The sequence below is a fragment of the Strongylocentrotus purpuratus genome, unplaced genomic scaffold (assembly GCF_000002235.5).
Source record: "Strongylocentrotus purpuratus isolate Spur 01 unplaced genomic scaffold, Spur_5.0 spur5_scaffold_15, whole genome shotgun sequence".
In the NCBI taxonomy this organism is placed as follows: Eukaryota; Metazoa; Echinodermata; class Echinoidea; order Camarodonta; family Strongylocentrotidae; genus Strongylocentrotus; species Strongylocentrotus purpuratus.
This window is the reverse complement of record NW_022145600.1, coordinates 32414403-32429148: the sequence shown is the minus strand read 5'-3', so window position 1 is coordinate 32429148 and position 14746 is coordinate 32414403. Positions and strand designations below refer to the sequence as shown.

The following is a 14746-nucleotide window of genomic DNA, read 5'->3' as shown; positions in this document are numbered from 1 at the left end:
GTTTATTAAACTTCACGGATAGTCTAATTGAAATTAAAATTACAGCAATTATTATTCAGATTTCTAGACTTTATATTCATCAGCTTTCTCTTTTTCGATTTGGAATGATTCTGTAGACTGTAGAAAGAAAAAAAAACGGACTGGAAGAAAAAATGTCGAAGGTTGCAATGGAATCTAGCTCCCGAATTAACACAACGGGATCAAAATACACGGTAGCCACTGGCACAGGCGCCGTTCCATCCACCTCCACTTCGAAGCGGAGTCGCAAGGCGGCGCTTGGAGGAGATGAATTCATGGCAGCGGCAATCGGAGATACAGCCTGGCTGAGGCAGACACTCAAGGAAGGGAAAAACCCAGCAAATTTTGACAAAAATGTAAGTGTTTTGAACTGAGGTGTGACTTTCTCTGCTTTGTTTACATATATTTACAATTTTAGATTATAAATTTTACTTTAAAAATGTATTATTGGACCAATTTAGAGGAAAACTTGAAAAGACTAAATCAATGATTTAGATATCTAGATCCCTCCTTTGTTATTTAGTTTGTTGATATCTATTAAATTAAAACGACGGGTTATACCTGTGAGTCGATCAAAGCCAGACCCAACTCAATCAAAGTCAAACTGATGTTTACCTAGATCTAGATCTATTTTTTTATGACAATTATTTTCTTAATGTCTTGATCACTTACTGTAATTGATTGGATCTTTCATTTTCAATCGTTTATTGAATCCAACTTTTATGATTGAATCTAAATCATGTTCTTTATCATTCTTTATCATTATTTTATGGTCTTTATTTTACAGGGTTTGTCTGCTATTCACCTGGCAGCTCTACATGGCAGAATGGAATGCCTGAAACTTCTGGTAGAGAAGTATCACGTGAGTGTGAACCTGGCCAGTTCTACGGGCTGGAGACCGATCCATCTCTGTATCAACAGCAGGACTGGAAAGAGAGCTCTGGAATGCCTGCAGTATCTCCTGGATGCGGGCGCTGATCCATCTGCGTAGGTTTACTTTGTGTTCAGATTTGTTTGATAAAGCAGTGAACAATTCAGTTTGACTTGGAGAAACCTTGTGATTATGAAAATGTATTTATAAATGTGATGAAATTGCTTTTGTATTCTACTTTCAGACAAAGAGATGAAATTTATGAACGAGATGTGTGCTAACTACTAACTAGGATCTATTACAATTTAAATTCAGAGAAAAACTTTTGTCCGTGAAACATCCATGATTGCAAATTCAATAGTGCTTACAATCACTGGCATTCAAGGCAAATAAACATCCCTGTTTAAAAATATAAGGTTCTAAAATGATTTACATGAAATAAAGTGTTAATCTGAATGAATTCAATAATCTTCTAATTTCCTTGAAGTTCTGTGTACAGTATGTGCAATATTTTCTTTTCTCCTTTCATTGGTCTATATGATTCAATCTCTTTTATGTAAGATTTGCCCATTTCTTGTAGTTGTTGTTTTTGTATGAATGTGGATTTTTGGTCATGAATTTGTCACTAATCGTTCATTCTCTTTCTTTTGTTTTTTCAGCCCTAATGAAGATTTGATGACCCCCACCCATCAAGCTGCTATTGAAGGAAGTGTGAAGTGCATGGCAGCTCTTCTTGCTGGAGGCGGGGATATCAGTACACCTGATTGCAATGGCCATCTACCTCTAGACTATGCTAAAATCTGGGGACATAGAAAATGTGCAAGGTAAAAAGAAGTTAATGAAGGACTGAGGGAAAGTTTAATAACTTAGACCAGCCTTCATATTTCCATTATATTAAAAGATATTTGTTCATTCATTCATTCATTTATATCCATTCAAGTTTAAACATGAATAGAAAGAAGATGGTATGGCTTCACTTTGTGATAGCATAAGAAATGGAAGACAAATAATGCTTGGCATATGACAGAGAATGATCATAATAAAGAGCTCACTTGGAGCCCTGTCTTTTCCTGATATTTGGGATAAAGGCTTTCCATCTATTTACATGTACATGATTGATCTCTTGTGATGTGCTGATAATTCTGTTCCCAGTTGTAGTAGCTCATTGAATAGATCCATGCATTTCAACTAAATTTGTGGTTCAGTTGCAAAGTCAAGCCATCTCAAAATATTTACACAATAGTGTTGTTGCTTTGATAATGCTTAAGTGAAATGTCAGGCTCACCATTTCAGTCACAGGGGAAATCATAAATTGATGTGCATTTTATCATCTCTCTTCTCTTGGAACAGAATACTTGCCTCAGAGACTTGGAAGAGAGAGAAGGAGGCCGAGTTGACCAAGGTGACTGAATTGCAACAGCTGAAGAATCTCAAGGATGCTGTAGATGGTTGGGAAGAGCAGGACCAACAGGCTTACAAGAACATTCAATCTGAAGCGTCATTCTCTGAATGGATGGACAAGAAAGGCATATCAGACAAACAATCACCACGTCTTGTCTCACATAAAAAGGAGTCTGCGACACTCGGAGCCATGGCCAATCAGCTTTACCAGGCTAACAGTCCTCGCAAAGCAAATGTTCCCTCAGTCAAGCTACAGGCCGTCACTGAGAAGACCACAGGGAAAGGAAAGGCTGCGGGTTCCAAGGGAAAGACGCAAACCAAGTCAGCAGCAGCGCCTGCAAAGAGCCCCGGTGCAGAGCGTGTCGCACCCAGGGAGAGGTTATGTAAAGGAAAGACAAAGCCAAAGCTAGAACCAGTACCAAAGGTCAAAGTCCCCATCCTTCAAATCACCGGTGAGCAAAATGAAGACAAAGTCAACCTCTACATGCAACCTGTGCCTGACCTATCGCAAGAGGTCATCGACAGAATCCTCTTGGAGAAGCTCTCGCCCCACGAACGCCCTCTTTCCTTCAAGTGCAAGAACATTATCGATGCTCAGCACAGGCGTCTCTACGACAGCAGTGTGAAACCTCTTGAAGAGGTCTATGCACATCTATCCAATGATAAATCATCAACATTGTTTCCAGGAGTGAGCAATGGTGGGTCTTCCGCCGCATCCACAAGGACAAGTAGTACCTCAAGCAAGGACAGTTTTGATAACCAAAGAATTGCAGATGCCTTAAAACACATAGCCAAACCTTACAAATTTCCTCAGATGCAAGGAGAAGACTTTACATATGGTTTTGAAGTGTTATGATGCTTATTCATTTGTTGAATTACTGTTATATATCACCGTACTCAGACAGATAAGAAGTTCAAGATAAAATGCTAACATGTTTTGAACTTAAAAGTCATCTGAAATACATTTTCTCAGCTGGAGGATTGGGTAAAGTGGGAATGGGAATATTCTTCTTTTTTTTCCTTCAAAACTGTTGGATCCATCTATACTTGTGAAATTTAAACCATTCACCCTCACTTCTTTTCAAGACGACATACCTGTGTTCATATGTTCAAATGTAAATAACAGAAAAGTTGGATACTGCTGTATTATCTCCATGCTTTCTTCACAACCCCACAATGCCTAATTTGGATCAGAATGTGAAATATTGAAGAAAAAAAGGAAATATTTTTAAAAAAATGCCATGTCTTTCTGAGGATAATTGGTTAGATTTTAAACTGAGGGTTCGTTTGTGGGTAACTCCATGTATCTTGGCAGTTTTTGTATAGAAACGAAATGTTGGTCCTACTTGATTATCTTGCCATTTAGGATAGAATTTTACTAAATCTTTCTTCTTTATTGTAGTATTTCACATGCTTTGATCATATTATACATGTGCACCTGAGAAGTGTGGCCAAGTTGAATACTGTTATCAATTCATGCTTCATGTAAAAGAAACTTATTTCTTGTTCTTTTCTACAGATGCTCTTTGTTCCAATGTACACACAGAATAAAACAAAATGCCAAATCATTGAAAAGTGCTATGAAAAGCTATGAAAATGCTATGAAAAGTGATATAAATCTTTGCATATTTTGTGAGATTTATAAGAAATATATATTTACTCATTCATGTGATTTTTGTACTTTACTGATTATCAATACATTTAATTTGCCTGTTAATTTTTAATTGTTTTGAAGTAATATTTAATGTTTGTTTGCTTATACGATATATCATATTAATTCCAAGAGAAAGTAAAATCTCAATAATTGGATATTTCTAAATGACATGAAGAGGACAAATGTGTAAAACCATTAACTTAACACATGTAAACAAATCAGTATACCAAATATGTAACAAATGCATTTAATGTCATTAACAAATAAAACGAATCACACATGTAGAAATGCAGTAATATTAAAAACACCTTTACACATTAAAGATGCCTTGTACAAATCAGTATCAGTATCACATCAGTATCCATCAGCTAATTAAGAGACAAACACTTGAAACTTATTTCAATGAACAATATTTTCCTATTACATGTCAATTTATCAAAGTAAAATATCATTCATTAGTCAAGCTAGTTTAACATGTGCATATTCTTTCAGAATGAGAGAAAGAGAGAGAGAGAGAAAGAGAAAGAAAGAACAAAGAGGGACAAATCTAGAAACACTTAAAAGGAGCAGGAAAAAGGGACATGAAATCCTTGAAGTAAACATACACAAAATCAAAAAAAAAATCAAAATAAAACAATTGAAATTAAAGGGCAATCCAACCCTTGCAATAAGTTTGAAAATAAATTGGCCGAATAAAAAGAGAGTTCTGAATGTCTGAATATGAGATCACTAGAGCTATTTCTCAAATTGGCAATTCTGTCACTGGATTGTGAAGTCGCCGCAGACAACTCTCCTGTTTGTCGTGTACAAAAATATCATTAATTTCTTTTTTTTCTCCCAAGTGCCCTTTCCCTTGGGGCACTACGGTACTCAAAATATGTTATGGATAGTTTATTATTGTAGATCCTCTAAAGAGAAAAGACACTCCCGAGTTGTGCATTTTGAAAAAAGATAGTTGGATTTCCCTTCAACAACATTTTCAAATATTGATTTCATAAAACACTATGTATTTCAGTAATGAAATTGAGGACACACAAAGATTAAAATCATCCTCAAAATGACCATGACTTTTTTTTTGGGGGGGGGGGGAAATAAAGATTCTGAACCATGTGCTTTTTAAATATTATCTTCAATCTCAACTGTCTTTTGAAAATTGTAAAAGCAATTAAAATTAAGCTTTTTATCAATATTTTGGAAGTTACAAGCAATTGAATTGCTTTTACATATTGGCTTATCAAGCTTAGTAGCATACAGTGCATCACAAACATGTTATTTGACTTCAAGTACTTGATACTCTCTCAAAAGCGACTATCGCTAATTACATATTTGGTGTTATATGGCTAGAAATAAATATAAATATTATACAATTGTTCACAAGTACATGATATTAAGTTGAAGTTACGTACAGTATCTCTTTATATTTTCAGCTCACTAAAGAAATCATAGAAATGAAAATAAGTCACACTATCCTCAATCATGCAAAATATTGGTACGGGAAATTCATTTTCAAGGGGAACAAAAAATATTGCTGCCATCACTACAAGCTAAAGCAGATTTCAAAGCAAAATAATTTTCAGAGATTTCTTCTAATTTTGCACTGAAATATGAAAAGTGAACATATGACGATATGATATTGGGATGGTATTCTTATTTTTTTGTTACAATTCGTATAACTAGTTACCATAAAATCTAGCCAGAATTAAGCCTTCACAACTCATAATTCTACAAGATTGTTTTGATTTGCAAATATCAATTGAAAAATTGAGATGACAAAATCAAGAATAAACTGGGGTGGTATTCTGAGAATGATGTTATCTTTTCTGTTATTAAAATTATGTTAATTTAATAATTGTCACAACAAATCAAAATAAGGACAAGTAATTGGGTTGACGTTTTTGCGCGAAGCTGGCAGCGTTCAAGTAAAGTTAAAAGAGACATTCATACAAGCTTCAATCAAGCTTCAATGGTAATTGTTAGTTTCCCATATTTTTAGTTTGTTTTGGCAATTAACATAATTCTCTGTAACATAAAAGATAACATTGTTTTCAGAATATGGCCCCTGTACTACATCTTTGTACTGCCATACTATTGGTCAAGCCTTTCGTTTCTACTCTGTCAAACATCTAAAATTATGACAATACAATGAACACACTGCTCTTTGTTAAGCACTTTTCCAGCCCCCTGCATGGCTATAATAATACTAATACTAATAATTAATCTGGATCTATATTGTACTTAAAACGGAATACCGTCTTTAAGCGCTTAACAGATATCTAGGTTTATTGTTTTTAACAGCCAAATATATCAGTTAATTCTTTCAAAATCTGTGAGGAGCACATGTCCTCAGACACAGTGACATTTTCACCCACATTTTAAATGGGTGTTTGGCAGTTATTATTCCTTAAAATGCATGTGTGCTGGAAACAGTTATTGGAGCTAAAACCAAGGTAATAACAATTTCAAAATCAGTATGGAATTATTACATGTAGTAAATAAACAAATCTTTCCTGCAGCTGCTGCATAGGAATAAGCTACCTACAGTTGCCACACTCGACCCAGGTGAGGTAAATGGGCCCCTGGTAGGAATATTCTTGAAAGGCAATGCGCACCGATATCTGTAGCCGGAGCTAAAGCTAGGGTAATAATTTCTGAAGCTCTTTGCAAGTGCATAGAGACTAAGTATTATGCGCTATACAAGAACGGACTATTATTATTATTATCCTGAAGACAGTTGCATCTGTGAACCAGCTCTAGAAACCTCACCAGTCAAGTGAGATATCATTGTATTCATGATCCAAATACAAGTGGAGCAAACTGCACAGTGTCCTGCAAGGGAAGAATGCTCTACAAAATTCCTTACAGATAGGATTTGATCTCTAGAATGTAAAATTTAAGATAACATAAGCAATGCAAAATTTTGATTACATGTACCTTAAAGCTGGGACCCCAACCCCCTCTCCAACCCCTTTAGTATATTTACCTCAGAGATGTTAGTCACTCGAAACCATGCAAGTACTTCAGAAATACTTTGTACCTCATGTTCTACTTATTGCTTTAACTATCTGGTACTTGACGGAACGGTAGATGAGCCTAACCCGCTCTAGAAGTACATAGCTGCTAGTTCACGGTCGGTGTTACTGTTTCACAAACGTTAACAAGAGGCAGACGCTCAGAAAACCACACAGGCATTTGCAAATTAGGCATTCAGTCGTGCTAGCGTAGAGTACCATGGTAATGCTAAGGGTAGATTAATTCTGTCCTACATAACAGCATCTCTGTGTAGAGAACAGTTCGGTAGGCTCCTCTCACACTCAAAATGCTTTGCTACGCTCAGGCAGGACCGATTCCTTGACAAAGTTGAAACCAGCTAGCAGACCGTTCCTCTTGCTCTTTTTGCTGAAGTAGCTTGAAACAACATCGTCTTTTCCTTTAAGGTTGGTGGATGAAAGAAAAAGAAGAAATATACAAATAAGCCTCAGAATCAGAAGAGAGATCTTTGCTTGCTCTTGGCAACAAAGACAACTTCCCTCAGGGACTGACTAGCCCTCTCAACATCATGGGGGAGGGGAAATTGTCTGGGTAGCTTTTTTTTATGAATTATCTAATTAATCATTTAGGAGCTTATTGTCTGGGCTTTAGCTGTGCTGTGCAAGAGGTAACTGTTTTGTTTTTTAGTTTGTCCAGAGGGAAGTTATTCAGGGGGAAGTTGGCCAGGGGTAGGTATTTCGGGTAGTAGACCTTGAGGTTAGAAGTCTTGAGGGGATCAGGTGCTATCATGTTGGCAGGTATGATACACGATAGAACTAAACACTTATACAATTACCTGTTTCTGGTTTTTGTGTTGTTGGCAGTATATTTTCTCCCGCTGACAGTGAGACAAAGAATGCGAATGGAACCAACCATAGACACAGTGTGAAGTAGGCCAAGACCTGAAAGAGTGATATGAAGTCAAGAATATCCAATGAAATTGGTTTAATATACAACACATGCTCCAGACACTTGCTATATGGTTAGTTTCCTGCACTAACCAATTACTAACTTCCTATCTTCAGCCCTTGAGGACCTAACCTGAACCATAAACTTAACCTAAAACAGGGTTCCACACTAACATTTTTTGAAAGAGGGTCCAGAATGAACTTTATAGAATGTCCTTTAATAATATTTGGGTTAAATCAATTGAATAGGGAAAACACAAAAGAGCAATGCAGAGTTGAATGCATATTTATCTAAATGAAAAAGAAAAAAATGTTTGAAACAAATACCCCTCCCCATTTAGAAATTACATTCTGCCCTATGCCATAGGCAAAATCATAATATTAAAACGAACAGACTAAGAATTGACCAGGAAACATAATAGAGCAAACTTAATTTTTTTCCAAACTAGAAACCCTAAACTGGAAGTATAATGTAACTTTTCTTCAGATTGACTTTGAAAACGTAAATTGTTAGCAAAATGCCATGATAATCATAAACATACCTCTGAAAATGGATGCCAAACATCTGCAAAGTAGCTGAATGCCATGTAGTGGTTCACAATTACCAGAACTGAAGACAAAAGGACAAAATGAGAAATTATTTCTTTTTTCAATAGTCTACACATTTCATTCATATACTGTACATGAAGTCTCTAAAGTGACTTTCTATCCCATGCCATGTGTAAAATCATGTTGAAAAGAACAGACCTAGAACTGAATACGAAACGTTACAACGCAAGGTCAAGTTAACTGCATCTTTATCCCAGCTTAAAATGTTTTAGGTCCTATAATCTTTTAAAATGAAACTCTCTCTCACAAGCATGATACATGTATGTCCAAGGCAAGCCTAACTGTACAGGTGGTACAGCATTCCACCTACAATGCTGAATAAACCACAGTGACTTTTGCATCCATACATGCACCCATATAATACTATCGAGAAAAGCAATACAGCATAAGTGCAGATCAAACCCAAGACCCTCGCATCTCCAGTCAAATGTTTAAGAAACTCAATTGTAAGATAGTGAAAAGCGGATGAGTTATTTCTGTTCAAAAGCAATACCGAACTGATGAAATTTCTTCCCTGGCGCACTGTTCTATTGCACTTTGCCATCTCATGGTCAACTTGCCAACAGTATGTAACACGAAACCTAATTCCCACTTTGCAGACAGAGGACTTGATGCGAGAACAACACTATGAACATGACTGACAAAGAGAACGGACAAAATAAACAGTTCCTCAGGTAGACAAAGGAACATCCCTTCACTGCTATTATGTAAAAATGTGTAGAACAGGTGTCACATGCATATTCACCTTTTTACATAATAGCAGTGAAGGGATGTTCCTTTGTCTACCTGAGGAACTGTATATTTTGTCCGCTTTCTTTGTCTATCATGTTCATAGTGCAAACAGCGCAGCTAGGGAAGCAGTGAGTTACAGGACCATACTGCTACAGCTGAGGGCCCTGTTGCACAAAAAACTTACCATTGACGGTAACTTTGCCATCAATGGTAACTACCATGGAAACCTTGATTTTGATTGGCTGTTGAGCCCTGTTACCATGGTAGTTGCCATTGATGGCAAAGTTACCATCAATGGTAAGTTTTATGCAACGGGCCCTGGGTTGGCGCTAGTGCTTATAGTACAGTATGGCTTTAGTTTTAACTTACCACAGCTGACGATAAACGGGGGTGATGTAAGCTCGATGAAAGGGAAGTTCTTCAGCATAAGAGAGTACATGAAGACAGAGAACAGTCCCACAAGGGTGAGAGAGTAGGGTAGGTCTTCAAACAAAATAAGACCAATGTATATTGCTGCTGTACCCTGTTTAGAAGAAAAAATAGGTTTAATGATTAACTGTGTTGCCCACAAGGGCATACCGGTAAGCTTTCATGAATGCTTCATTTTCTAAATTGTGTACCCATCAAAGAAATCTAATCATTCATATTGTGAATAATATTTAAAGATCAGACCATAGAAAGAGCATTCATAATTACCAACTTTAGTAAAAATTAATTTATACTTTTGACTTATTTGAAGCTACCTGGAAGTTCTAATTTCTAATTGATCAAAAGCCTATGTGTGTATTCAGAACTTTACATGTTTACTGCAAAGTAACTTTTCAAACTCAAGCCAATAAATGATAAGTATTTTGTTCATAAGGTTCATTTCTATTGCCCATTTAATGATGGAAATTTGTGGTACACTGTATTTACAGTACTTGGTATATGAATACATAATAAATACACCTTCTATAGAGAGAGAGACACAGAGATATAGAGAGAGATAGAGAGAGACAGAGAGAGACAGAGACAGAGAGAGTGTGTGACAGAGCAGAGAGAGAGAGAGAGAGAGAGAGAGAGAGGGAGAGAGAGACAGACAGAGAGAGAGAGTGTGACAGAGAGAGAGAGACAGAGAGAGACAGAGAGACAGAGACAGACAGAGAGAGTGTGTGACAGAGAGAGAGAGAGAGAGAGAGAGAGAGACAAAAAGAGAAGGCCAGAGAAAGAGAGAATGGGGCAAGGGAGGGGGATACAGGGAATATACTCACTATGTGAAGCCACCTGATACACTTTGCAGCCACGACTGTATATTCTTCAACTAGTTCTGCCATGTAATACAGCCCAGCAGCTGAGGAGAAATACAAGAAAGGTGAATTATGAATTCACACAAATAAAATATATGAAGTAGGGCTAGGGCATTAAAAAAAAAAATCAATCTATTATGACTCAAAAGTTATAACTACATGTAGTATTATGAGTAGCGAGCAATGCACAATGTGAAGTTTAAAATCCTTGTGTTTCAGTTGGTGATGTCATTCCCTCACTTTACATCTATTTTTTGTGTATTCTGAAATCATAAATTTCTGATTATTTTTGTTCATCTCTGAGGGGGGGGGGGGGGGTTTAACCCCACCTCATTTTCTTTTATGTGTGTGTTTTGGAAGAACCCCCCCCCCCCAAATTTTGTTAATAAAAAAATATAAAAAACTGTGCTAAAGGAAAGGGGGACAAAAGAAAGTGACCTTACCCCCCCCCCCCCTACTGAACCAAATATCAGTCGGCATAATTTGTCAATTTTCGGGAAACCCCCCCCCCCCCCCCCCTCCAAAAAAAAAAAAAATGTGCCTCTTCCCCACCCCCCCCCCCCCCCCCCCCCCCCCCCCCCCATTCAGCAGCTGGCTGAGAATTGGTTATGCCCATGCCATTCACCAGTAGGGATCGTCATCGTAAATGCAGACAGACATGTCCCCAAAAATAAGGAACATCCGCATTTTCGCTGACGATTCTGATTTCCGATCCGCACGTTGGCTATACGAAAAACTGGTTCGCGATCATTTTTTTGATGCATTTTACATTTCCTTTGTACAGAGACTTTCACATTATGAGCGATAAATCCTCAGGAAGACGGACAACCCATAAAAGTAGATGGCGAACTGGGGGTATTTTATTATGCGGAATCCGTTTTTCGCATCGCTAGCGCGTGGTTCGGGAACCTGCAGAGCGCCAAAGAAGAAACGTCCGTGAAAAATGCAGACAATACTTATTTTGTCCTTGTATACGAGTAAATCCTTGTTTATGCGGACCATTCATTACTCATTCTCGGACCAGCGCCCCCTCGCACTGTTCACAAAAAACATAGACTCTAGAACCCTAGGTAGGGAGGCCAATGCCCAAATCTAACTTTTTAATTACTAATTTGTTTATACTAAAACTAAGATTAAAAGAAAGCATTTACTTTCACTAAGAAAATCCACCCATCTGCCGACTCCAGAAGTTCCATCAAATAGGAGATATCCAGCTAGTTCCTATGAGGTTCTTTCTACGCCTTTCCGTACGTAAGAGCCTTGAAACAATTATATTTCATGTCGCAAAGTTACGTTCATAATTAGACAGGCCCGAGGGACAAAGTTCATGATGAAGTTTAAAACTTCGCGCGAAAGTGCAATCACTCAACAGCGGCTAGCCTTGAATCGGTCGCACACGTACACACCTTCTTCTTCTTAGTTGATCCCACCACCGACACAGGCAAGCCCCGATGCAGGCTGAAGTCCAGCCATCAATGTGCGAACGATTACATCTTCTACTACTACGAGCCGAAGACGATGGTTCAAAAATGAAGAATAGAAATATATATATAATTCATTGATATTTACCTTAGATGTGCATTCCAATAATTTGATTTCCTCATGAGTATTCCTTATTATCAACGATCGAGAAGTTACGAGGTCCAATTAACATCCATCTTGCAGCGAACACAATCATAGCGCACATCCATGCATGCAACGTACGTGTACTAATATTTCTCTCACTCTCTCTTTCTCTCTCTCTCCCTTTCGCTATACGTAACATACACACTCACTAACCATGTATCGACAACACACACCTTCAAATCATGGCTTTCATTTCAATTCTCAATTGGAGTATAGACTGCTCACGTAGACTTTTTTTTTACTGAAATATCTTTTTTAACACTTCTCATACATTACTGCACGACACTCGTATCTAGTGCTGTGAGAATAAGGTACTAGGGTCTATAAATAAGACTACGCTTTGTGCACGATCTGACCGGAGCTCAGATTATGTCGCAATACCCTTTATTTTTGGCGCGAACAATGACGTCACTGTTCACTGTTTTCCTTCTCATTTTGAGATGGATGTAGCTATAGGGCTCAAACCAACGCAAGATTGACAGAAACATCGTACTCTATCTACTTTCGAATGTTCAGTTTGTAAAAATCTGTATTTAAAAAGATATAATCTTTTTTCTTTATATTTTCTAGTTGTTAGAAGTGGCAATTGTGAACATCTGAAATGTTGATCTCTATCAAAAGTTCTTTACTCAAAACGGATCCCATATTTTTAGGGTCTACCTTCTGCCAATGAGAAGGTTTTTAGTGAGCAAACCTCTACGCCCTCTAGGATTTTCTTAGTCGGTGGTGCGAGTGCGTCAAGGTCGTCTGCAACCACAATTATTGGATTAAAAAACGTCAAAATCTGCAAGATTGTCAACAAATGGTGAAAGACTGTTACAGATCCGTGATTATAGGTATGTTGTGAAATGTATAATTGTATTTTCTTTTCTTATTTTCTTCAATTTTTATTTTTACATCATTTTTTTCCCTTTGCTAATTTTTTGAAGTGGGCGACGAGCGCACAAATCGTAAGTGTAGAAGCCTTACGCCCGGGCATTGGCCTCCCTACCCTAGGTCTATTTTTTAAAATATTTTTTAAAAATCATGATCTTAAATCAATTCCATTCAACATAAATCATTCATATTCCCCTTAAATATGCGAATTATAATTTTTCTAAACAAAAACAGAAATAAGTAAATGAATTTTAATCACTGATGCTATGGTCAATTCACACTGAATCTGATTCAAATAATCACAGTGCAGTGACACACACACAAAGCAACACGATCGATGTGACATGACGGTAACCGAATTCTAGTTAAAAATTAACAAAGTCACAAATGTTTACCTAAAGCGAGTGTAGCGAGGCATACTTGAACTGCAGTTGCTAACCACGATATCAGAAAGAAGAACCACATGTTTCATCAATGGATGTAGGAAAACAATGAATATAAGCGTCCCGTCAGCAAGTAATTGATGCACAAAATCGGCCAGTCGGATACACAAACCGATAACACGTAGAAAATATGGTGTCTTTGAAGGGAAAAATTACATTTAATTAATTACCAGTCCAGTATACAAAAAGTATCTCAGAACGAAACGGTTCCCTATCAGGAAGTAATACCCCAGATAGCAAAATGTTGTGGGGCCCATCTGGGTTTTATCTGGTTACAACTGGGCTGGCCCACTTGGCCCAGATGGGCCAGCCCATCTATTGCCCACTTGGCCCATTTAGCCCATTTGGGTCCCAGATGGGCCCCATGTGGGGCCCAGCAATCTGCACCCGGGTTCTAGAAGGGCCCCAGATGGGCGGCCCAGATTGGACCCACTTGGCCCAGATGGGCCCACGTAGAACCCAGATGGGCCCCACAATTGGCCCATCAATATACACAAGGGTTACCTATTGGGCACCAGATGGGCCATGTGGGTTATAATGTGGGACCTACCACATTCTATATATGGGTCAAGTGGGTTCTATATGGGCCCCATATGGACTATAAGCGGGTTTTTATAGGGGATCCATATGGGCCAAGTAGGTTTGATATGGTCCCGTATGGGCCAATGTGGTTCTAAATGGGCTTCATTGTTTAAATGGGTTCTATTTTTTACCCAGTTGCTGAATTCATTTATCCCATTTCTATTTCCAGGGTTACCAGTTGGGTTTAACTGGACCAGTCGTACCATTTGGCACAACTTTCAACCAGTTGTTAGCTCCAATTAGCAGACTTAATTAGTAATTTATGTAGCGCTTGTACTAATTAATTTTGCCATTGGCAACAACACATCGTCTAAAATGTCCAGTGTAAAGGCATTGGTATTAAGAAGACTTGGTTATTTTGCGGTGATGAGACATTTCCATATACTTGTATTTTATTGAATCTGTTTTAGGTCATAGTTAGTGTTTTTCCTAATTCATGTTTAATTAAATGTAATGTATACAAAGTAGTGAAATGTCCTAATAATTAGCAATTTACATTTAATAGTATTTTCGAAATGAATTGCTTATAACTAAATCATCAGCAATTAGGAAATATCCTGTAAATTCAGATAAATTGTAAAAAAACATAGATATGCACGCACCCCATATTCATTATGCAAATTCTGGGTATATTTTGTGGGTTTTGGGTGGGAAGGCCCATCTGGTATACATCTGGTTTTCAGCTGGGCGAAGACAATGTTCGACTTGCGATT

The 14746-nt window shown here is 37.6% G+C and overlaps 2 protein-coding genes across 2 annotated transcripts; one reads left to right on the top strand and one right to left on the bottom strand.

Moving 5' to 3' along the window:
* LOC100891692 (ankyrin repeat domain-containing protein 53) lies at nucleotides 1-3860 on the top strand. Its single transcript, XM_003723264.3, has 4 exons — nucleotides 1-374; nucleotides 806-1005; nucleotides 1549-1713; nucleotides 2240-3860. Exons 1-4 carry the CDS (start codon nucleotides 153-155, stop codon nucleotides 3144-3146), a joined length of 1494 nt encoding a protein of 497 aa, XP_003723312.2. The 5' UTR covers nucleotides 1-152; the 3' UTR covers nucleotides 3147-3860.
* A 1171-nt stretch (nucleotides 3861-5031) lies between these two features.
* LOC583096 (protein TEX261) lies at nucleotides 5032-13557 on the bottom strand. The gene is made up of 6 exons (XM_030986229.1): nucleotides 13404-13557; nucleotides 10471-10550; nucleotides 9590-9743; nucleotides 8422-8489; nucleotides 7768-7873; nucleotides 5032-7371 (listed from the first exon to the last, which is right to left on the bottom strand). Exons 1-6 carry the CDS (start codon nucleotides 13471-13473, stop codon nucleotides 7256-7258), a joined length of 594 nt encoding a protein of 197 aa, XP_030842089.1. The 5' UTR covers nucleotides 13474-13557; the 3' UTR covers nucleotides 5032-7255.
* Nucleotides 13558-14746: the final 1189 nt, after the last annotated feature.

Bases quoted from the DNA above. Each gene is read 5' to 3' on its own strand.
- LOC100891692 (XM_003723264.3), top strand. From the start codon at position 153: ATGTCGAAGGTTGCAATGGAATCTAGCTCCCGAATTAACACAACGGGA. The intron at 1,006-1,548 runs GTAGGTTTACTT...TTGTTTTTTCAG, and splicing joins GCGGGCGCTGATCCATCTGC to CCCTAATGAAGATTTGATGA. The intron at 1,714-2,239 runs GTAAAAAGAAGT...CTCTTGGAACAG, and splicing joins GGACATAGAAAATGTGCAAG to AATACTTGCCTCAGAGACTT.
- LOC583096 (XM_030986229.1), bottom strand. From the start codon at position 13,473: ATGTGGTTCTTCTTTCTGATATCGTGGTTAGCAACTGCAGTTCAAGTA. The intron at 10,551-13,403 runs GTAAACATTTGT...ATTTCTCCTCAG, and splicing joins CCTCGCTACACTCGCTTTAG to CTGCTGGGCTGTATTACATG. The intron at 7,372-7,767 runs GTAATTGTATAA...CCAACCTTAAAG, and splicing joins AACACAAAAACCAGAAACAG to GAAAAGACGATGTTGTTTCA.